Source organism: Phocoena phocoena, chromosome 19, assembly GCF_963924675.1.
Source record: "Phocoena phocoena chromosome 19, mPhoPho1.1, whole genome shotgun sequence".
NCBI classification, from domain to species: domain Eukaryota; kingdom Metazoa; phylum Chordata; class Mammalia; order Artiodactyla; family Phocoenidae; genus Phocoena; species Phocoena phocoena.
In genome coordinates, this window is record NC_089237.1 from 43,170,092 (window position 1) to 43,195,090 (window position 24,999).

A 24,999-nucleotide genomic window follows, 5' to 3' on the forward strand; every position below is an offset into this window, starting at 1 on the left:
TCACGAGGCACCGCCCCCGCTGCCATGCTATCCCCCGCGGCACGCGCCATTTTGTCTCCAGTGTCTCGTTTGCAGTTGGTTGTGCTGAGGGGAGCGTCTTGGTCCGTAGGCGTGAGGAAGGGAACAGCATCTATTGTCTGTGTTTGACTCCGTAGTTTGGTCCGAGGCCTCCCGGAGCTTTCCCGGGGCAGTCGGCAGAAGCCGTCGCGACCGCCCCGCCCCTCCCCTCCGTCCCCGGGACCGGGAGGGACCCAGCCCGCGTCACGCCCCTCGGCGCTCGCCTTTCCCTTCTCTGTCGTTGCGTCCGCATCGCGCCCCCGGAATCAGACGGTGCCCCATAGATGGCCAGCTTTCCCCCGAGGGTCAACGAGAAAGAGATCGGTGAGGAATGGGAAGATGGGTGAGGGTTGCTGGTGAGCGCGCGGGGGCTGCGGAGAGGCAGAGGTTCGGGAGGAAGCGTCTCTGAGTCTGAGGAAGAACAGTGAGCCGGGGCCAAGCCCTGGAGCGAAGAGAAAGGAAGCAGCCCTGCGAGTGGGTGTCGCCGAGGGTAAATGGGGTCTGCATTGATGCGGCGCCTGTTGTGTGCCTGGCACGGAGGGAGGCGGTGCGCGGATATTAGAGGCAAAGAGAACCTGGGCGCCGAGTGGCGAGGGTTGCAATGATTGTGTGGCCGAAGATGGACACGCTTCCCCGGGGACCACCCCCCCACCCCACAGTTTTCTCTCATCGGAGGTCCGCGCAGGGCCATTCTTCTGGATTTCTTCTGGCTAAGGGGCTGGGGCGTCGAGTGGGCAGGGGAGGGCTGGGCAAGTCTCCAGGACGCTTAAAAAAGTTTCCAGTGGGGAAAAGTAAACTTGTGTGACCTGAGCTGTTATGAAAGGATGGGTCTTCGTGTATACCAACAATTATAAGGAGAAACGCAGCCGAAGAGGTGCCATCAGCCTGGAAAAAGCAGTATTTTAAAAAATGGCATGGCGTTAAGAAAGGCAGCGGCTCTGGGGAGGAGACTCGGTTATCTCTCACACTCAGAGGAGCAGGGAGGAGCAGGGTGGTTGGGTGGAGTGACCGGAGAAAAGCTGATCTACGGGGAGAGCAGACTCCTGAAAAGGCTGTCTAGAAACTGGCTTAGTAGCCAGCCCTGCCAAGCAGAAGACAGGCCAACAGATGTTGAAGGTCCTGCGTCAGGACCCACCCACTGACTCAGTAGAAAGCACCTCACATTATTTAAATCCTCTCTCAAGGTAATATAACTGGAAGAACTTTGGGGCGAGTTGCGGGTGCTGTGCATTGATTGCTATGCTTGTAAACCCTGAACTTATCAAGTGATGTTATACACCTTATTTAAATACATACAGTTGTGGGGACTTCCCTGGCGGTGCAGTGGTGAGGACTGGGCGCTTTCACTGCGGGTGCCCGGGTTGGATCCCTGGTCGGGGAACATAAGGTCCCGCAAGCCGCGCGGCATGGACAAAAAAATATAGATAGGTAGGTAGATAGACAGTTTTTATTTAAAAAAATAAAATAGATTTAGCATCTCCTCATCGCTCCCCAGAGCCCAATACAGTGTGTTAATTAAATGAAAATTGGAGGTAGCTACTGAGCCAGAGAGCCTTTGCATTTTCTTGTTCTTCAACTAAACGTGTGCCTTTATTGAATCCTTGGAGGAGGTTTTCTAGAGAAAGGGAGAAGCTGAAGTATCCAAAAGGCCCTGTATCCTGTTTGTGGGTGAATTTTCATACCTAGAGACAGCTGTGTTAGAGTTCTGGACTTCTGTTCTCTTAGAGATAAGGTTGAATGGCAGGTTAGGAGGGGACTTTAACTCTGGTTTTAATGACTATTTTAAACATACAGAGAAAACAAAATTCATGTCCAATTTTTATTTTAACTGTGGAACATAGAACTCAAAAGTTCTTATTCTCAATTCAGTGCTATATTTTTCCCTACTCACAGCAGTATTGCAGATGAGTGATCTGCCTTTCATTTATCTGTATTTTATATCATCTTGATGAATCATTTTGAAAACTTACCAATCCTCTCTTCTAACGGATGGATAGAGGTTCTTAGCATACCTGCATAAGGTAGAACCATGCACTAAATAGCTTTTTTAATTAAAAAAATATATATTTTTTGCATATTTGCCTCAGTGTTATTTCCTGGATATAATATAAAGTTACGATATAACTATATAAAGTTACTATATAGTATAAAGTTGCTATGTTTAAAAGAACTTTGGCCTTTTGTAAGTTTTTTTTTTTAAACCCAGGTTTTTGTTTCTTTTTTTTAAATATCATTTGAATACAGAGTTAAACACTACTACCTCTGCGTTGCTTTGTATCTGTCAGTAAGGACTAACATTTTTTCTTGGGTATTAATTATAGCTGTTTGGTTTCTCAAGTAAGTACTGAAAGAGGAGGCAAGATTCCATGAATGATTAAAGAAGTCTCTGTGACAGGGAGTTACTGCCTAGAGCTACTGCCCTCTTTCACAAGGTTCTGCCACAGATCCTCCCTTTCTAGTTATGAAATTGCAGGGAGGAATGTGAAGAAGGAACTGAATGTGGTTTGCTTGGTTGAGCAGTGACTTAGATGATGTGTTACTACTGTGTGGATATTAATAATGTGGTGTTGTATCCAATGGCCAAGTTCCCATGGCAGGCAGCTTTTCCCTTATACAAGGTCATTAAATTATAGTATCTTAGGATACTTAACATTCAACAGTTGCAGGTAGTATATAAAGATTTAATTAAAATTTTTTCTTCATTATAAACCTCGTGCTAGTTTATAATAGTATACCAGTAAGTATTTAAATGAGTGTTTAAATTATTTGATTAAAATGAAGTGATCATTTTATATGCCTGTTAACAAGCAAAGAAACACAAGGTAATTATTAATTCAGTACTTGTTTGTATTTATTTGGCAGTATTTTTTTAGGGTGGCCCTATTTCTTGAAAAATATATATATATATTCAAGAGTAGATTAGCTTATTATTTCATGGTCTTTGTCATCTGAACCAGTTCTTTAGTTAATTTATTACCACCCTTTACACAAGAGGAGTTTTGTGATTGTGGTCAAGGTGAAAGAAGAAAAATACAGAGTGATCCTAAAATACAGATTTAAAAAAATGAGTCTTCTGTAGGAAAGTTAGTCTTGCTTATGCTTGCTAAAGGAGAAATGAGTTTTAGTCTAATTTACCAGATGTTTTTGAAGTTGAATGCAAGGGCCAGTCCTCTGTTTTTTGAGATGGAAATTATATAAGTATACTCATCTAGTTTAATCAGGGGCTTTCTCTTTTTAAGATAATGCTTGCATTTTTCAGTTGAATTTTAAAACTTGCTTCCCTTATTTGTGAACTTTGATTTTCTTTTTCTCCTAAAATTTGTGGATTTTAAAAGATAGATGTGGTTATAGAAACCCATGTTTAAAAAAAAAAAAGATTTAGACAGGGGTTGCAAATTCAGGGACCAGGCACATAAATGAAAGACTGTGGGCTTGGAGGAATATAGGGGACATGGAGCAGCCAGCCCTTTCAAAAATCATTTGTGTGTGAGCGTTTTGGTTTTGGTTTTGTTTTTTTTGGCTGCGCCGTGCAGCTTGTGGGATCCTAGTTCCCCAACCAGGGATTGAACCTAGGCCCTCGGTAGTGAAAGCCCAGAATCCTAACCACTAGGCCACCAGGGAACTCCCTCATTTGTATATTTAAAAAAATCATTCTACAGGCATAAGAGTGTCACCGGTTTGTGAATTTTGTATTAAAGTCATGTGATACAAGTGGGGCAGGGGTAGGTGGGGGGTTCTGCTTTGATTAAACCACACTTGAAGTATTGTGTTTGGTTGAAAAAGTTCCACTTTTTTGAGGGCCATTACTAACTGGAGTTTATCCAGAAAAGTATGAAGCTGTGGGTGGAGAATGGACTTGAAACCGTGTAATTGAAAACTCACCAGATTTTATCCTGGTGAACAGATTTAGTTGCTGATGTCATGGCTGTCTTCAATATATGAATGTCATGTGAGAGCAGGATCAGGCTTATTCTTTTAGATCAGACCCAGTACTGAGTGGGTGGAGTGTCACGGAGGAAGATTTTGAGTCATCAAAAGGAAATTTTCCGATAATTTCAGCTGTGCCAAAATAGGTGCATATTTATATTTATGAATATCATAGGAAAACAGATTTCAGTTTTGCTTTGTTTTACTTTTGAAACCATAATCTCATTGTTAACGTATCAAAGAATTGGGGAAGGAAATATTTATTTATTAATTATTGTTTTAAATATTTATTTTTGTTTTATTTATTTGATTGCACCAGGTCTTAGTTGCAGCAGGCAGTCTCCTTAGTTGCGGCTTGCCAGCTCCTTAGTAGTGGTATGCGAACTCTTAATTGCAGCATGCGTGTGGGATCTAGTTCCCTGACCAAGGATCGAACCCAGGTCCCCTGCATTGGGAGCAGAGTCTTATCCACTGCGCCACCAGGGAAATCCCGAGGAAATATTTAAATCGCTTAAGAATGGGAGCTTATACACATGCTTTCATATTCGTTCAATAAATATTTTCTGAGCCCCTATCACATGCCAGGTGCTACACTCCATGTTGGTGGAGCACATGTGGAGACTGGAAGTGTCACTGAATGAATACATTGTTGGGGTTTGTGTGTGTGTGTATATATATATATATATATTTGCTCTTGCAATAGGAGTATATGTGGTTCTCATTTGAACTGCAGTACGTAGAATATATTGAAGTTTAGTTGTTGGAAACTTTAAGCCCAAAACATAAAAATAGACCATAGAGTTGAACATGCAACAGATCACAAAATAGATAATAGGGAAACTAAACCGAAGGTGAGTTATAACTAAAAAGGAAGAGTAGGGCTTCCCTGGTGGCGCAGTGGTTGAGAGTCCGCCTGCCGATGCAGGGGACACGGGTTCGTGCCCCGGTCTGGGAGGATCCCACATGCCGCGGAGCGGCTGGGCCCGTGAGCCATGGCCGCTGAGCCTGCGCGTCCGGAGCCTGTCCTCCGCAACGGGAGAGGCCACAACAGTGAGAGGCCCGCGTAACGCATAAAAAAAAAAAAAAAAAAAAAAAAGGAAGAGTAGCAAAATTTGAAATCAAGACAGACCCAAGACAGCAGTGGTGATAGACTGATTAAGATCCTTTCCCTGGTGGTGCAGTGGTTAAGAATCCGCCTGCGAATGCAGGGGACAGGGGTTCAAGCCCTGGTCCTGGAAGATCCCACATGCCGCGGAGAAACTAAGCCCGTGAGCCACAACTACCAAGGCTGCGCTCTAGGGCCCGCGAGCCACAACTACTGAAGCGCGCGCGCCTAGAGCCTGTGTTCTGCAAGAGAAGCCACCACAAGGAGAAGCCTGCACACCGCATCGCAGAGTAGCCCCCGCTCACCGCAACTAGAGAAAGCCCGTGCGCAGCAACGAAGACCCAATGCAGCCAAAAAAGAAAAAGATCCTTTTCCAGAATTGAGGAAATAGCAGCCGCGTTTGCATGTGCACATGTACAATAGGAACTTGTTGATTATCCTTCTAGTTAAAGGCAGAAGAAAAATTCTCTGTACACTCTTAATATGCCAGTTTTATTTTAAAAGTATATTTATTTATTTATTTGTGGCTACTACTCTTCGTTGCAGTGCGCGGGCTTCTCATTGCGGTGGCCTCTGTTGTTGCGGAGCACGGGCAGGCTCCAGGTGCGTGGGCTCAGTAGTTGTGGCTCGTGGACTTAGTTGCTCCACGGCATGCGGGATCTTCCCAGACCAGGGCTCGAACCTGTGTCACCTGCATTGGCAGGCGGATTCTTAACCACTGCATCACCAGGGAAGTCCCAAATATGCCAGTTTTAGTTATGAATGCTAAATTTAAGTTCTGGTAACTAAATTTAAGAACTTGTTCTTTTTTTTTTGTCCTTAAAAAACAAAAGAATTACTTCCATTTTTGGGTCAGTTTGTGGCCCATTAGGAAGACGCTTGAGGACCACTATTCGAGAATCACAAATAACAATGCATTTTATTTATTTGGTGGCACCGAGCAGCGTGCGGGATGTTAGTTCCCCCACCGGGAATTGAACCCGTGCCTGCTGCAGTTGAACCCCAGAGTCTTAACCACTGGACTGCCAGGGAAGTCCCAAATACAGTGCACTTTAAAGCACTGGTTGGGGAGGCTGGAGTAAGTAACCTTTAAGTTCCTTCTACTTCTGAGGATTTTGTGTTTTTTGTGACTTGAAAAAGATAAGAATATTCATGTTTGGATTCATGTTTGGACTAGACCATTTTATAGTGTTTTTTTTTTTTTTTTTTTTTTTTTTAATTTATCTTTGTCTGTGTTGGGTCTTGGTTGCTGCTCACAGGCTTTCTCTAGTTGTGGCCAGCGGGGGCTACTCTTCGTTGCAGTGTGCAGGCTTCTAATTGCAATGGCCTCTCCTGTTGCAGAGCACAGGCTCTAGGCACGCAGGCCTCAGCAGTGTGGCACACGGGCTCTAGAGCAGAGGCTCCGTAGTTGTGGCGCACGGGCTTAGTTAATCCGCTGCATGTGGGAATCTTCCCCGACCAGGGATCGAACCCCTGTTCCCCCCATTGGCAGTTGGATTTTTAACCACTGTGCCAGCAGGGAAGTCCCTATAGTGCTTCCTTTGAATAATGATATAAAACTTTATTTTATAGTGGTTCATGGCTTTTGAAAGCTACAAACTTTTTGGAAGATACTTTTCCTGCAGAGCAACTAAAGTTTCTTGCATTTTAAATGTTAGTAATTTGAGGAAAACGTAAGGCAGTGCAAAAGTCAGGACTTCAGTAATTGCTAGCCCTGATTGATCATTACATTATTGTTATTCGACCAGTTTTTTTTTTTTTGAAACTTTCTTATAAAGCTCTTGATTTGGGAAATTTTAGGAGGATCACTTTATCAAAACTTAAAGATGCTTATTCTCATTACGGGGTCTTCACACCACACATCTCCCCTCAAAGGGTAGAATGCAGAACTCATTGTACCTTGTCTACATAGAAAAAGGAAAAACTCAGTGGAGCTGAGTGGATCCCAAAGTAATATGGATGCTGTCTCAAATTCATTGTTGGTTATATATGATATCCTATATTTTTTATTTTTCTTTTAGTGAGATCACGTACTATAGGTGAACTTTTAGCTCCTGCGGCTCCTTTTGACAAGAAATGTGGTCGTGAAAATTGGACTGTTGCTTTTGCTCCAGATGGTTCATACTTTGCTTGGTCACAAGGACATCGTGCAGTAAAGCTTGTTCCGTGGTCCCAGTGCCTTAAGAACTTGTAAGACTGTTTTCTTTTTTGTATTTTGTATCTATCTGTTTCTAGATTTTATTTTTTTCTCTGTGTGGAATAATAAGATTATTTCGATATTTAAGTTTTTTCCTTTGGAGACTGTTGTAAATGAATTTTACTCATAAGCTGAATATATTTGTTGGAAAATTTGTGGGAAGAATTGTCTGGCCTTATATATTATAGAATACTTTCTCAGATACTTTGGTGTTTTTAAATTTTTCTTTTCCATATATCAAAAGGCAAGTTAATTGTGCCTTGGTAGTGCAATTTCTAAAATGTATCTACTAAGTTTAATCTTTCCCTCCTTTTTGTGTTTAGTTCACTTTTATGGTTTTTGTCATTAATGTCCTTATTACATATTAGATTAGGTCTAGAACGTATGGGAAACTACTTATTATTATGGGGTTTAAGGTAGTTTTCTGGTGTCAGCTTCACAATATCTTAATGTTCTCAGAATTTTTTGTTTTTGTTTTTTGCTTGTTTATACTTTTGGGTTAATTAAAGGAGTCCTGGTTGAGATAGGATTTCTATATCAATAAGGATATATTAAAACAAATTTGAAAATTTGAAATGAATACATTATAAATTGCTTTATTGTTGAACTTATTCTCATACAGTGAGGATTTCTTTTAGTCTGAATTTATTTGGTCATGCCCATGTAGCTTGTAGCAACTTTTCCTCTTCCCATCTATAAGGATTCTGTTGTTATTCAGTATCACTATAATAATACTGAAGTTATTTTAACAAACACTTACCATTATTTAGTATTCACATGAGTCCAGAGTAAATAATAACTAGATTTCAATCTGACCTTTTTTTCTACCCAGTCTCTTGCATGGCACCAAGAATATCACCAATTCAAGCAGTTTAAGATTGTCAAGACAAAACAGTGATGGTGGTCAAAAAAATAAGCCTCGTGAACATATTATAGACTGTGGCGATATAGTCTGGAGTCTTGCTTTTGGATCTTCAGTTCCAGAAAAACAGAGTCGCTGTGTAAACATAGAATGGCATCGATTCAGATTTGGACAAGATCAGCTACTCCTTGCCACAGGGTTAAACAATGGGCGTATCAAAATATGGGATGTATATACAGGTATGGAGTCATAGTTTTGAAAGCAAACCTGATTATCTTATGATGCAAGCATAGCTCATAGGCACTGGAGGAATACATAATTTGAGGATTTTAACTCACAGAGAAGCAAGAATTGATGCTATGAATGTATCTTTATATTTGGCCTAAATAGCATCTTCAACTCATAGTTTTAATTGAGGAAAATAGAGTTCATATTGCTTAATCACTCTTCAGAGAATATTATAGTAGGAAGGGCGCGTCTAAGGAATGTTTAGTTAATTATCACTTTTAAACTGGTAATTTAGTTTATGACTCAAATTGCAAGGTGTTTTCTTAAATACTTTTTCAATGATTGATAGCTTAGAGGCTTTCAAGGTAAATCTGGTTTTCAACAATCATTATCTAACCTCTGGAAAATTTTAATGACATTTTATCTAAAGTTTAACCAGATAGGTTGAGAAGTTAAATTCTTTGGGCAATTAAATGTAAATGTGTTGTGGGAATTCGCTGGCGGTCCAGTGGTTAGGACTGCAGGGGACATGGGTTCGATCCCAGGTCAGAAACTAAGATCCCGCAAGCCATGCAGCGCGGCCAAAATAAAATAAAATTTTGAAAAGTAAATGTGTTGTTCACTACCTAAAAGTTTCTGGCTGATAGTATGTACTCCAAAATTTAAAGGATTTTTTAAAATGAGCATTAAAACTATGTACATTAGAATATAGCAAGTGATACTAACACTGAGTGGGGATAATGAGTCAGTAAATTTGATTGAATTCTGGGAAAACATTTAAAATAAGCACATTGCTTTTCATAGAAGAACAAAACTCTATAATATTAGATGAATAAAGTACCTTTTTTTCATCGAGATTATGTTTAAAAATTTAGGCTGTTATAGAATAACATGTATCTTTGGGGGAGTTTGACAGTCCATTTGTAGTCTAAGCCAAGTAAAAGAAAAGGAAAATTCTGATTTTGTATTTTAAAATCGTACTATACAAAGATTTTTAAATGATGTAGATTTTCTTGATATTAAATTGACTTGATCCAGGAGTTTGTTCACATTTTAGGAATTCCCTTTTAATTTTTCTAATTTAGGCTTTGGTATCTTGGAAATAATCTATTTTGGAACAATGTAAATACTGAATCTTTAAAGATAATAGTAAAGGCACTAGTAAATAAGTCATTTTACACTTGGTAAACTAAGGAGGTACCCAGATATTTCTATTCTTTTTTTTTTTTAATGGTGATCTCAACCCTATTTTTTTAATATGGAAGCTGATTAAAATTACTAACATTGTCTCTTTCCCACCTTCCATTGCATTTAGGAAAACTCCTCCTTAACTTGGTAGATCATACTGAAGTAGTCAGAGATTTAACTTTTGCTCCAGATGGGAGCTTGATCCTGGTGTCAGCTTCAAGAGACAAAACTCTGAGAGTGTGGGACCTGAAAGATGATGGTATGTCTTTCTTTCTAGGCTGTGGAAAAGAATTCGTTTCTGGATATTACTACTGAGAGGTATTACGAACACTTGGGGCATTTGACATTAAAAGTGACATGATCAAAGTTTCCTTTTCTCTGCTTAGTCCTTTGGTCCCTTTCCCTGTACAGATCAAACAAAACCATAAATGTGACCCAGAATAGGAGCCAGCAGTTACTCTAAGTAAACAATCTGATATTACTCAGAAACTAACTACACAGATCTGTACCAACTATTTGAGGACAAAATCTGGATCAATCTTAGGGTTTTATTTGAACTGGTCTGTGTTTTATTTCCTTTATATTGGGGAGGATTATTAACTTCCTTCATTTGCTTAGTGAAAATTTAAGTAGATCTTGACCTAACAAAAGATATAACTTAGTAATTAATAAAATGTAAATTCAAACATGATTTATACACCAGAATTTATAGGATATAAATACTACTAATAATAAGTTGGATAGTTTAAGTAAGAATTATAAAAAGTAAGAGATTTGCCCTCCAATATAGTAAAAGGAATATCAGTGTCAAGTTTTAGCTTTTTCGGAAACATTGATAATTGTGATCCTTTTACAAAGTTTTGGAGAGTCTACCTTGTTTGAGAAGACCTGAGATGAGCATCTCTTCCCCCTTCTTAGCCTCTGATGAAAGAGTTTACAGTTTTAATTAAAACCACATATTTAATTAAGATCTGCTAGTGCTCTACCAGCCTCAAGCTAGAAGTTGACAGGCTTGTTTGGGGAAATGTAGCTTAAATTGAATGTAGTAGAAAACAAACCCCTCAGATTTGGAGACTTGTTTCAGCTTATGGGTAATAACCATTGCCTGATAGAATAATACACTAATACTATTACCAAATTATGTGGCACCTCTTCTGCATTTATCAATTCTCTGATTGCTCAGCTATTGAGGGGTGAAGGGATCCCAATAGTTAAAATATTTGAAAATTAAATTTTATTTTCTTTCGCATATCATATGGAACTTGCTCTCTCAACATACTTTCAGTTGTAAGTCAGCTGACCTTTTCTTAAAGGGCCAGATGGTGAATATTTTAGGCTTGTGGACCATGCTGTCTCTGCAAGTAGTTACTCCACTCTACTGTCACAACAATGGGCACGTTCCAGTAAAACTTAGGTACAAAAATAAGAAACTGTTGTATATTGCCAACCCCTGTAATACATTAATCACTGCCTCTGTAGAAGTTTGTGATTCTGTGATTCTGCCATTTTTGAAATGCTACTTACTTGAAGTAGATTCTAGGGTTAACCCAGGTATTTTCCTTTTGTTCAGGAAACATGATGAAAGTATTGAGGGGCCATCAGAACTGGGTGTACAGCTGTGCATTCTCTCCTGACTCTTCTATGCTGTGTTCAGTGGGAGCCAGTAAAGCAGTATGTGTCAAAGTTCTTGTGTACTTACTGTGAATTGGATTGTAATTGTGCAGAATCATTTTAAATCTAAGCAACCTATTAAGTCTGTGCTCGGTGTCTTGAATATCTTAAATGTGTTATTCCACAATGGGGGAGAATTTGCATGAGGGAAATTAAATAAGTATAGTTACTGATTGTAAAGTGAGAAATTTGATTGTTTTAGTTAGAGATGATATTCATAAAATGAGGGGTATGTCAATTTTATTTTTTCTCAGATCTAGGAGAGCTTATGTGCTATAGAAGAGATTTAGTCCAAATGTTAAGACATTCCCTTGCTAATTATTTTCTTCTCTGTTGTTCTTTTTTTTTTTTGGTCCAGTTTGCTGTTTAAAGTTTTAAGTCCCAGCTGGTCCTGGACATTTAACTGAAAAAAAGTAACTTAAAAATCTAATAAGAATAAAAATAACAGTCATGTATGTCCTGGAGTGAATTTCATCTAAATTTGATATGATCTGTCTTGCATAGCATACCTGTAGACAGATTAAGTATAAAGTGACTCTTAAGAGGGTTATGCTTATTGATGAACCCTCCTTTACTTAGTGTCTACCAGCTCTGAGTTAGTATAGTTAAAGAGATCTTATTAGCTTCAGGTATTTATGAAAATGGTTGAAGTCCAAATACATGTGATGATCACAATACACTTTGAATTAATGGGGGGTGGGAGGCTGGTTAAAATGCATTTTATTTAGCCAAGAAGTGTGTTAAAATGATAGTTGAAAATGTTGGCAGTTTAGAAAAAAATATTCAGTTCTTTAAAAATCATAAGAAGAGCAAAGCTAGATGTTGACATTGCTATTTTAGGCTGTGTGTTTTCCATATGCTTCTTGCTTTCCCTGTCACAGGTGGTGGCAGCAATATTGGTGTGATTGAGGTTATGCTGGCACCACTCGCACACAGGCGCACAATGGTGTTAGCTGGGCAGAAAGAGTGGCATCTCTGGCTACCGGGCTGGGGGCGACCTTTACCATAGGATGAAGTAACCTTGCATTCGGCTGCAAGGTGTACTGTACGTACACAGGTGCTGGTCGATGTCCACTTTCTGCTTTTCTTTCTTTCTTTTTTTCTTTTTAAAAATAATTTTCCCCACAGTGAAACCAACTGACTCCTCCGATGTAATTGATCTTCCAGTCTGGTGGAATTGGGAGTCTAACATGTGAAACCAATTTAATGTAATGTAGTTGGCTTTCAAATGGTTTCTCTGTGCTATTTTTTGGAATTCTTTGAGATACTAGAGATACCTTAAGTCTTTGATCCAATGTAAAATTTGTATTTATTTTTCTTTGGAAATAATATATTGTGTCTGTGCAGAAAAACGTAGCAAAAAGGATTGCTTTACTCCAAGAGGAGGAGAGTTTGTCTTATTAGGATTGTAATAAACCTCCGAGCTCATGTTTAATATAACAGATTGAAGTAAACATTAGAATCCTGTTTAGAGCTATTCTGCACAGTATAACTACTGATCTTTAGAATCTAAAACTATGTGTGAACTTGTACTAAAGTAATTTAAATGTTTTATACTTAAAATGACTAATGATTGTGGTTGGTTTGGGAAAAATAAGATTGGCAAATCTTGATTCACAGAAATGTTGTTAATTGTATTATTTTCGTAAATTAGCATTTTCATTTTGTAATGTGGTTTAACATCCTTGTTGTTTGCCAAAGAAATTTCATTTGGCTGTGAAAAATTCTCTTTGCTTGCAGTATCTGTTTCTCTTCCTAGGCTCACGTTGGTGACCCAAGCCTATTGTAAACAAGTGATTATCTCAAAGGGAGATGCCAATGGAGTAACAATTTGTTAACCTTATATTTTCTGTCTGTATATTTTTTAAAAATTTGGTAGTTTCTGGAAAAAAAAAAAAGAAGGGGGTTTGTAGTACTTAACCCTATTTATTTCTGTATATTTTAGTTAATTAGTTTTTGGAATAAATGGATGTCAGTATAACTTTGGTTAAATTGCATTGCTTTTTTTGTGTTTAGGCTTATTTTTAAATTAACATTTAACAGAAACATTTGAAATAGAATTTGCATGTTTACTTTAATTAACTTAAAAACTGATTTTAATCTTTGACTATGACACTGAGCATATTCTTTTATAATTATTCATAATTTATAATGTTTAATTTAATGTAATCTTAATTAAATTTAGCAGTTTTAGTTTAAGATGTGCCATTTTGTCCTCTGCATGTCTGAATGAAGCTATAACATTTGCCTTTTTTGCAGGTTTTCCTTTGGAATATGGATAAATATACCATGATACGGAAACTAGAAGGGCATCACCATGATGTTGTAGCTTGTGACTTTTCTCCTGATGGAGCATTGCTGGCTACGGCATCTTATGATACTCGAGTTTATATCTGGGATCCACACACTGGAGACATTCTGATGGAATTTGGGTGGGTACAGCATGAATTATTTTAGTCTGTAATTCATCTCTACTATCAGTACAGCTTTTAAGAAGTCATGGGGATGATAAGAATCATTAACATGTGAAATCTAAAATTGCACTCTGTCATAATTTAAAATTTCGGTATCATTTAGGCCCTTTAATAATGCATCTAAATTCTAAAAATAAATTTGACTTTCTTGATACAGATCTTGTTATTGTTACCTAACAGTACATGACTCTGTAGAGGCGGTAATTATATTTAGAGTTTCCTGTTGGGAAACAGTTAAAACTAAAGTTGGACTTAGTCTTAAACCACTCTGTAAGACGGCGATTAGTAATTAGGTTTAATCACTTCGTTTAAAGTGGATAGACTAGCTCTGCTCAGTCTTCTCAGTTGTGTTTGTTAAGGCCACTTTAAACATTATTCCAAAGACTGATGTACTCTGTACCTGGGTAGTTTTGTTTCTTGAAGTGACTCTCATTCCCACTGAAAACATGTCTTTGACCTCAGGCACCTGTTTCCCCCACCTACTCCCATATTTGCTGGAGGAGCAAATGACCGATGGGTACGATCTGTCTCGTTTAGTCATGACGGACTGCATGTTGCAAGTCTTGCTGATGATAAGTAAGTGTGTGAATTACAGCTTGACCTATTTCTTATTGTAAAGATTTCCTTTCATTCTTCTACTCAATAAAAAACATTCTTAAGGATGAAAAATATGGCCTTTCTGCAGTTTGGGTTTTAATGGCCCTTTTTCTAGACAAGACCTTGGGAGATGTTGATGTGTCTTAAAGAATATTGGCCTGCACAGTATTTATGTAAGCTAAAGATAATGCCTGCCTCTCCCTGTGTTCTTTGTTTGTTAACTGGTTCAGGCAAACTGGGTGCATTTTTAATTAGCTTTTTAGCTCAGCTGACAGATTTTCTTAGTAATATCTTATAAAGGTTGAAACAGAAGAACATTTTCAAAGTGAAATAAATGATTAAAACAGAGTCATTTATTTGTATCCACTGAAACTGAGACTATAAAGATGAAATGTCACATGAGTGAGATTTGCTGCTTATTGGTAAGCAAAAACTAGATGTAGCCATTCCATTTTCTCGTACTTTTATCAATGTGCATGGATATAGCATTAAGCAATTTGGTCACATCATTCAGAAAGTGACTCATTACCATCTTTCTAGAATGTTAGCAAACGTATGGGGAGAGTTCTTTATTTGCCAGCAGCCATTGTTTTCCTGTTTGTTCAGCTAGTTTCTGACTATCAGTTGTCTGCTATTCCTAGACACACTCTACCTAGGTGAAAAGTTTCATAAACTTCTTGAAAAGAGTCAAACAGATCAGATACCGATTATATTTTAAGTGTAAGGAAGTAAGGAGAAAGTTTCCGGTTGTGGGCATATTACAGATCAGAACACTGGGAAGTGAAGGCAGCCATGCTTTATAGTCTCTTAGTGTGAATTAGTCCAAATTACCAATTGGTATAAACTATAAAATCTTCAATAAAGCAAGTTCCAGTCATTGCTCCAGTGGGGGTGTGTGTGTGTGTGTGTGTGCGTGTGTGTGTGTGTGTGTGTGTGTGTGTGTGTGTGCGTGTGTGTGTGTGTGTGTGTGTATTTTGTGACTCAGCCCAGAGTGGCATTTCTTTCTGAATTTTAAAAGTTGCTTTTACCTTAAATTTCCTACTAGATAATCACTGGATGGTTTATTTCCTTTCCAGAATGGTGAGGTTCTGGAGAATTGATGAGGATTATCCAGTGCAAGTTGCACCTTTGAGCAATGGTCTTTGCTGTGCCTTTTCTACTGATGGCAGTGTTTTAGCTGCTGGGTAAGTGATTTTTCTCTTTTCTTTTAAGAGGCAATTTAAGGTGGCTTTTAGTCAAAGCAGCCTGTATTTTATTGTCAGTAAATCTTCCATAAGGACTTTTTATAATATTATTAATTTGTCATAGAGGGAGATCACTGGGCAGGTCTCCTGAACTAGGTTTTAATGTGCAGTTTGTGGCTCTAATTCACAGCCTCGGTGGTAGTTGTATGAGCTTTTGGATGATGAAATACATGGATTTGTGTGACTGAGCTTGTGATTTGTTTACTTCTGTTTAGGACACATGATGGAAGTGTGTATTTTTGGGCCACTCCAAGGCAAGTCCCTAGCCTTCAACATTTATGTCGCATGTCAATCCGGAGAGTGATGCCCACCCAAGAAGTCCAGGAGCTGCCGATTCCTTCCAAAGTTTTAGAGTTCCTCTCCTACCGTGTTTAGAGGATGCTGTCTTCCCTAGTATTAGGGACTGACAACACACTTTACACAAACCTCAAGCTTTACTGACTTCAAGGTTTAGGAGATTTATTTAATTTGATACATTCTTGTATTGCATTTTGATCAGTTGAGCTTTTAAAATATTATTTATAGACCTTAGGAGAAATATTTCTGAACATATCAAATGTAAATTTTTTTCTAAAATGTAACTGTGAAAACATATACATACATGTATATATTTCGATATAAGCTGCTGTGTGTTGAATGGACCCTTTTGCTTTTCTTATTTTTAGTTCCAACATGTATATATTGCTTTAGTAGAGCCACAATATGTATCTTTGCTGTAAAGTGGAAGGAATTTTATTCTGGGACATTGAGTTAGATGGTAAATACTGACTTAGGAAAGCTGAATGCCTCATAACAAAATGTGTATTTGGTTGGGGGGTGGTCAGACAACTGACCTTCAAGTAAAACAGCTTTTGTCTAGGGAAGGATTTTGTTTTCCTTAGGAGTGGCATCTGAGAGGTAGAATTTGAATGTGACATTATTAAATGAAAAATAGCCAGGATACAACCAGGAAAAAAGGGTGTCTTTTTTTTTTTTCCTAACTACTGCTGTGGGCCTTAATTTTGGAAAGCAGCTTGCTACTTTAACCCCTGTGGTATAAGTAAAGTATTATAATAAATTTTAGTCAATTTGAAAAATCCATCTACTGCATTATTGCTAAATATTTTGTTGTTTGTACTAAGGGACAATTATTTTAAGACCGTGGTGGGTTTTTTTGCTTTTTGTTTATTTTTTACACATTTTATCCTATGTTTCTGCAGGGGATAATATTGGTGACTTGCCAAAGAGAAGCAATACAATTAGTATATCTGCTTTTGCCTTCTGTTATTTATCTTACCTGCAGACATTAAGAATGTATGCATTATGTAAAATGCTTGATTATATATTTTTGTTGAGTTTTTTAATTAAAGACTTGTAAAACAAAAAAGCCACTATCGTAAATGTTTCTTAAATATGTTGGAAGCACCACAAGCAAATTAAATAAGAAGGGTAATGAAGAAATAGCACAACTGTAGGGCACTGCTTGAGACTTAATGCTTCATGAATGCAACCACTTTTACTTGGTTTGTTCTTGGAGAACTGTTGCAGAAATGCTTACTTTAAAATAACTACTGAGCAAAAGCAAAGTATGATCTTTTAGGGGACCTAATAGGCTTATAGTAAACCTTTCTGGCTAAAGTAACCATAAGAAAAAAATCTAGTGGTGTGGGCCCTTTGAGGAGGCAAAATAAGGAAAACTTTTATTAGCCATGCGTACCCTTGAAGACTTGTCTCCACTGAGAAACCGTTCTGAAGTTCTTACAAGTTGCTCTTTTCAGGGTGTATATAGTTGTAGCTTATAAATTTAAAAACCAGTGGAAAATCTACCCAAGTTACTTCTTGAGAATCACCTGTATTTTACAAAAGTATCTTATCTTTAAACCTGTTGTGATTTTTTTTTCATTTTACTTTAATACATCTACTTTATAAAGCAGTAAGATACCAATACCCTTCACACCATTAAATTATTTACTCTCCAACCAATAGAATCAATTAGGTAAAAATAGCATTTTGGGAAGATACATTCTCTGAGAAAGCCAGAATTGCTTGCCATCTCCCCATGAAAACCCTAGTGCAAGATGAAAGGAAGATTGCAGAATATAAGTAGAAACACACATTTTCCGTATGTCTATCAGGAAGAAGTAATAGCAGGATGGTAATGCTTTAGACTGAGTGACCAAAGGAAGGTAGGGAAGACATGATTGGGATACTAACATGGGTCAGATTCTAGCTACATAATTTTAAAATGGTACTGCTGCTTTCTCTCATGTCATTTGGAGAACTGACAAGAGAGCCTTTACGTTCAGATTTCATTTCCTGTTTTAGGACCCCATAGGGGTGCCTGTGAACATAGGAAAATGCCTCTCACCCTCAGTAGCCAAGCAATGTTTTCACAACTTCAAATGACTTATGACCTGTAACTTGATCTGAGGTTGGCAAATCTTAAAAACATATGGTCCTTGAAATTCCCTGCCTGCTTGCAATTGAGGTAAATTTGGATTCGATTGGTTTGCCCTGCCTTCAGGGCAGCAAGACCAAAAAAGGCTGGACTGCAACTGTAGCGTGCTTATGGGTGGAAGCAGCATCTGACTGGTGCAGGGGACTTGGCTGTTGGCCAGCCAATGCGAGGCTAAGAAAATATGAAGAATGAGAAGTAAAACATTGTCTCATAAGCCAGAAATCATAGAGATGGTGAATCCAATCTCCAGATACTGTCCAAGTAATTCTGACCAAGTTCTGGCCTAAGACAATGCATTTTAACTATAGAATGTTTAGATAAAACACAAGCAATATCGACTGTAGAGGGACTTCCCTGGTTTCGCAGTGGTTAAGAATCCACCTGCCAATTCAGGGAACACGAGTTCGAGCCCTGGTCCGGGAAGATCCCACATGCTGCAGAGCAACTAAGCCCATACGCCACAACTACTGAGCTTGCGCTCCAGAGCCTGCAAGCCACAACTACTGAAGCCCGTGCGCCTAGAGCCCATGCTCCACAAGAGAAGCCACTGCAGTGAGAAGCCTGCACACCGCAGTGAAGAGGAAGAAAAAAAAATACAACCCTAGACTGTCAAAAAAAAATAATCTACAGTAGAGTGATATTTGGGTTTACTATTGTATGTTGGTTTCAAAATCATAGATAAAGCATCATTTGGAGTACTGGTTTCTTTGGTGGTCCAGTGGTGAAGAATCCGCCTTCCAATGCAGGGCACGCGTGTTCGATCCCTCGTGGGGGAACTAAGATCCCACCTGCCGCCAGGACCCGGTGCGCTCTGGAGCCTGTGCACCACAGCTAGAGAGAAACCCGTGCGCTGCAACAACGAAAGATCCTGAGTGCCGCAACTAAGACCTGACTAAGCCAAAACTAAATATTTAAAACATTATAAATCCTTTGCCCTGAGAAATGAGCGCTGTTGGTAGTGACAGTAGAGTGCAACCAGGAGAAAGGCGATCATTACCATGGCTTATGTTTATGGTAAAATGTTTGGGAGGAATGAAGATCAGTTAGCAATCTCAACGTGCTCTTTCCTCTGTAAAGCTTGCCTTTAGCCAGAAGCAAAATGTCTGGTCTGAATCAAGTATAAAATGACCTATTTATATTATAGATGTTTGGGTAGCTTTGTGTGGTTGTGATATGGCATTCTTAAAGGTTTAACAGTTGAGAAATCAGAAAATAAAAAAAAGATTGAATGAGGCTAGGATTGGGGAAGGAAAAATGATTTAATTCAATTTTGATGAACAGCATTATTTTCCTTTTTAGAGACTGCAACTATGATTATCCTTGTGGTTTCTCTTTTAGAGATACGATAGAAATCTAGGAACTTTCTCTACCTGTAATACCACAGAGAAGTTGCTCTTCTGGTCTCAAAATAAAGCCTAAACTTTGTCTAGGAAAATCTATAATACAGTGATGATGGTGATTTTTGTTGTTGTTTTGTTTTAAAAGAGGCTGAAGCACTAATGGCTCTTTTTAAAAATTGTTCTCCAAAAACAAAGTGTGGACCATAGAAATCATCAAGTGTGGGTCAGGAATGAGATGAATGACTTGCAACAAAGATAGATGAAGTGGCGACTCCAATAAGTTTTGTGTATAAGCTGCTCAATTTTTGATTAATAATGAAATGTTCTTACAGAAAAAAAAAATAAGGATGATGAATATTCAAAGATAATGATACAAAGTAGAGCCAGGAATGAGGCTAGTATAAAATGGAAGCCATAAAGACACATTTGCACTAGGTGAACATACAGATACCCATTTCTTTGTATTCCTCAACTATCTCCTTGCCTCTAAGACCCCCCTGCTAAGATGATGTGGCAGGAATTCTGTAGGTTTTGAGCTCCCTCTTCAGTGATACCAGTTTAGCTTAGAAATGGGAACTGTGGGCCAACTGTGTTGCAAGAGTCAGCAGCCACCAATTCAAAGGTGTCCCCACCACCCCCTATTTTATGACACGAGCCTATTTCACTCAATTTCATGACATGCCCAAATCTTGTAGGTATGAGTTTATGACCTAGACGGTCTCTCTTTGGTGGTCACAGACAAGCTACCCCAGCCCAGAGTGGTCTTGCCCCTTTGTTTCTTGAATTCCATCCATCTTAATTTCCACACCATTTGCTTGGCCTTTCAGACATGCCCTGTTGCTGGTTACTTCTTCTTAGGGGTTGGTGCCCCGTTTTAGAAATGCCTCAAACTTAGCCGGGGCTCTCAGCGTTCTCCTACAGGGCTCTGCCCCTGGCTGGCATTTGGGTCACAGTGGCAGGTTGTTTGTGCCTTGGAAAGGAGAGACTGGCCCCTGATCAGCAGGCATGGAAGTACCCCTGGTCGGGGAGTTGGGATGGGAGGCAGAGCACCAGCCCATCCAGCTTGTGCTGCGTGGAGAAAGCAGTTATCTCAGATTGGGGCATGATGTTCAACACATGGCGAAGACCCAGCCCTTCTAGGCTTGGCTGCATCCAGCCTCAGATCAGGAGGATGTTCATATGGTACGTTGGCCCAGTTTCTCACCCCAGGGCCAGCTGCCCAGAGGACTTTGCAGAAGTGCAGGCTAAGGCGGCATCTCAAGAAAGACTTGGGTGATTGCTGGCTTGACTGCTAAATAGTATGCAGCTTCCGGAGTTTCGATATTTAAAAAATGCTGTAATAGTGCCTCTCCTCCATGAGTGGTGTTTAGCTTTATTTTCCGCACAGTGTCAGGTATGCGGTAGGCATTCGGCATGTGTTACTACCATTTGTTGAGCGTTGGCTGTGTGCTCATTGCTATTCTTGGTGCTTCCCAATGACTCTGAAGTATTATTATCCCCGTTTCATAGCTATGGAGGTTCAGAGAGACCAACTCACTCCCCAAGGTCATACAGCTAAGAAATGAGATCCAGGATTTATTTATTTTTAAAAATTTATTTATTTTTGGCTGGGTTGGGTCTTCGTTGATGCACGCAGGTTTTCTCTAGTTGTGGAGAGCAGGTGCTACTCTTTGTTGCGGTGCGCGGGCTTACTCATTGCTGTGGCTTCTCTTGTTGCAGAGCACAGGCCCTAGGCACGCAGGCTTCAGTAGTTGCAGCACGCGGGCTCAGTAGTTGTGGCTCATGGGCTTAGTTGCTCCGCAGCGTGTGGGATCTTCCCGCACCAGGGCTCGAACCCGGGTCCCCTGCATTGGCAGCAGAATCTTAACCACTACACCACCAGGGAAGCCCAACATCCAGGATTTAAATTCCAGTTACTCTGCCTCCACAGCCCTGTCTCTCTCCAAACTGGCCATGAACAGGCGCTAGACTTCAGGGAAGGCACTCACTCAGTCAACCTCAGACTCCTAAGTTAGTCCCTGCCTGTGCTGCCAACCCCCTGGGGTTAGCACGGAGGTCAGGCTTAACCTCCCCCAACACACTCCTCCATTCCCTGGATCATGGAAAAATGAACTAGAAGGAATGACTCCAAATATAATTTGGTGATTGAAACCCACGCAGACAAGAAAAATGATTGTTGAGCCCTGTGCCTTGCCCACTGCCTGGGGAAGTTACACTGGACGTTGGTTAGTTTTTCTCCCCATACTGTTCTCCTTATGAACTTACCTCAAACAAATCATTTTTTAAAATTTATTTATTTATGGCTGCATTGGGTCTTCGTTTCTGTAAGAGGGCTTTCTCTAGTTGTGGCGAGTGGGGGCCACTCTTCATCGCGGTGCGCAGGCCTCTCACTATCGCGGCCTCTCTTGTTGCGGAGCACAGGCTCCAGATGCGCAGGCTCAGCAATTGTGGCCCACGGGCCCAGTTGCTCCGCGGCATGAGGGATCCTCCCAGACCAGGGCTCGAACCCACATCCCCTGCACTGACAGGCAGACTCTCAACCACTGCGCCACCAGGGAAGCCCAAACAAATCATTTTTATTGCCCATGGGAACAGTCCAACTCAGGCCAAAGCAGGAAGCAGTAAAGCGGTCACTAAAGGTGAGAAAGTCAGCTGACCTTGGGACTTCCCTGGTGGCTCAGTGGTTAAGAATCCACCTGCCAATGCAAGGACACGGGTTCGAGCCCTGGTCCGGGAAGATCCCACATGCCATGGAGCAACTAAGCCCGTGTATCCCAACTACTGAACCTGCGCTCTAGAGCCCGCGTGCCACAATTACTGAAGCCCAAGCGCCTAGAACCCATGCTCCACAACAAGAGAAGCCACTGCAATAAGAAGCCCGTACACTGCAACAAAGAGTAGCCCCCGCTCGCCACAACTAGAAAAAGCCCGCACGCAGCAACAAAGACCCAACGCAGCCAAAAATAAAAATAATAAATAAAATTATATATATATAAAAAAAGTCAGCTGACCTTAAAACTACTGGCTTTAACAATCAACACCAGGTCAGGTTACAAATTACCACATCCAGGGGAAACCTGAGCCCTTCGCACCAGCTGTGTGCACAAGGTTAGACATGCTTGTCTGGAGCTGACCCAGTGGGAATACCAGCCATGAAAGTGGCGTTGGGCCATGTGGAAGAGTTATCCAGGTCAACTGACCCAGATGCGATGGAAGGAGCAGTGACAGTTCATAGCCAGGGAGGGCCCAAGTCAGGAATAAAGGATCAGATCATTCTTACCATTCATGGATTGAAAGCTATACTTTTATCCCTCCACATTTGAACATCTCTGAAATTGGGACGTATTTTAAAATCGATCTTGTCTTTAAATTTTTTTCTTTCTTAAGTGGTACACACTGATGGTACAGATTATAATCAGTGGCATCTAGGATTTGATGAAATACAAGTCAGTGGTATTTACGTACAAGTAAAACATCCGTGAGATGTTATAGATAATGTCAGGAGTAGAAGACACCAGAAGCAGATGGTGAATGAAGTGTGAGACTCGATGAGGCAAGTGAAGAGGGATCCATTAGCCCTTCCTGAAAAATGGCTTGACAATGAAATCCAGCTAACAAAAATCTATTAAAATCGCAAAATAGCTAACATTTATAGACATTTGCTATGATCTAGGCATTTTCCTAAGTGCTTAACCTGCATAATTTGATCCTTGCAACAACCCAATGAAGGAGATTTTCTTACCCCCATTTTATAAATGAAGAAACTGAGGCAATAGAGGGGTTAACGAACTTGCCAAAAAGCCACCTGATAGTAAATGGTGGAGCCGGGATTCAAACTCAGGCTTTCTGACTCCAGGTCCTGGCAAAAAGAAGGTAAAACACCCAATATGCAAATTGAGCACAGAGTTCAACTTCGAGCTTCCTGGCAGGCAGAGCAAAATAGGATCTAAAAGTAAATATATGCTCAATAGAAATAAATCTCCACATGTACTTTTTTTTTTTAGATTTATTTTATTTATTTTTAGCTGCATTGGGTCTTCATTGCTGCACGTGGGCTTTCTCTAGTTGCGGCAAGCGGGGGTTACTCTTTGTTGCGGTGTGCGGGCTTCTCACTGCGGTGGCTTCTCTTGTTGCAGAGCACAGGCTGTAGGCACACGGGCTTCAGTAGTTGTGGCTTGCGGGCTCTAGAGTGCAGGCTCAGTATTTGTGGCTCACGGGTTCAGTTGCTCCGCGGCATGTGGGATCTTCCCGGACCAGAGCTCGAACCCATGTCCCCTGCACTGGCAGGCGGATTCTTAAGCACTGCGCCACCAGGGAAGCCCCTCCACATGTACTTTTAAAGTAATGTCTTCATAACTTCACTGTTTTGAAAGGCAAATGCTCGTGATTTCTTCACGTCAAACTACATGGAAAACTACAAAGTTGACAAAAACTGCATACTATTTCTTCTCCTAGAAATGACATAGAAGAAGATCCCATGCCTGGTATCTCATTTTGTATTGGGGTGGCCAGAAAGTTCGTTCGGGTTTTTCCATCAGATCGAACGAACTTTTTGGCCAGTCCAATAATTGAGAGGGAGGGGGGCGGGGGTCAGAGAGAGAGAGATGTGGAGCGTCCATCTGGAACTTTTCTGTAGAAAGTGGGTCACTTTGGCCTGTTTTCTAGGCACTAAATAATTACTGAAAGGCCATTGACACATCCTCAGACAAGGCCAAGGCAGAGTCTGGTTATACACCTATGAGATCATAAGCTTCAGAGTCAAGAAATAACTTGGTTTAAAATCTTTGCTCTAACTATTGATACGTCGAAATTGTGTGGCCTTGGGCAAGTCCCTTGACCTCTCTGAACTTCCTCTTCCTCACCTGTGAAATCATCTTAGTACCTAAAACCCAGGGTTGTCAGGATTATACGAGAACAAGCCCCAAAAGCCCTGAAAGCATTTAGCATGGGGCCTAGCCTAAGATAGGGAACTGTTATTATGCCTAAGAGTCCACAGAAGAAGGGGCCTTGGGTGTTTTTGATTATCCCCTTCCCCCAGGCAAATTTGAGGCAAATCAAATTTTCTTTTAGCCTGTTGAGCCATTGTTTTTAGTTTTCTTAGTTGTTTTTTTTTCCTGAAAGAAATGCCAAAGGCCTTAAAAGCAGCCACGCCCCACTCCAGGCCTCATGTGACCAGTCAGATGATCAGGGAGGGCTGGGAGGCAGAGAAGTAGAGCTTGGCTTCCAGCCCCCAATACACAAGCCCTGGAACCCTGGGAGGAGCCTCCTTCCACTGGGGGGAAAGGCAGAGCCTGGGCGTGGGGGTGGAGGGCGGTGGGGAGGCTGCAGCCCCAAGAGGCAGAGGGTTTTGCTGGAACCAGTACTTGGGTTGTGGGCAGAGACTGTCAGAGGACATTGTTTAGCTGCCTTGGGTATGGACTGATCAGGGCACAGAACCACCCTCTTGGGCCTGAGTCCTGCCTCTGCCCAGGCAGTGGCTGTCCTACCCTGGCTTCCTCGACATCCTGGGCCTCCTTCTAACCCCGCACCTGTCATTCACAAACTCATTCATTCATTCTTGTCTTCCTTCCTTCCTTCCTTCATTTATTCGCTCAGCATATCCTGAGCACTTGCCATATGCCTGACCGTGCTGGTGCCGGGGATACCAGGACAGTGCCTGCCCTCCAAGAATC

The 24,999-nt window shown here is 40.5% G+C and overlaps 1 protein-coding gene across 3 annotated transcripts; it reads left to right on the top strand.

Moving 5' to 3' along the window:
- The first annotated feature begins 269 nt into the window (after positions 1 to 269).
- On the top strand, positions 270 to 16,506 carry WSB1 (WD repeat and SOCS box containing 1). Of its 3 annotated transcripts, XM_065896679.1 has the most exons (9): positions 270 to 381; positions 7,111 to 7,279; positions 8,119 to 8,387; positions 9,692 to 9,823; positions 11,135 to 11,235; positions 13,495 to 13,667; positions 14,172 to 14,285; positions 15,383 to 15,490; positions 15,766 to 16,506. In XM_065896679.1, the coding sequence occupies exons 1-9, from the start codon at positions 342 to 344 to the stop codon at positions 15,923 to 15,925; spliced, it is 1,266 nt and encodes a 421-aa protein (XP_065752751.1). In that variant the 5' UTR covers positions 270 to 341; the 3' UTR covers positions 15,926 to 16,506. The 3 variants fall into 3 exon arrangements, with proteins under 3 accessions (XP_065752751.1, XP_065752752.1, XP_065752753.1); XM_065896680.1 differs by lacking the exon at positions 14,172 to 14,285 and having other exon boundaries at positions 342 to 381; positions 15,766 to 15,925; XM_065896681.1 differs by lacking the exons at positions 7,111 to 7,279; positions 8,119 to 8,387 and having other exon boundaries at positions 342 to 381; positions 15,766 to 15,925.
- The last annotated feature ends 8,493 nt before the right edge of the window (positions 16,507 to 24,999 follow it).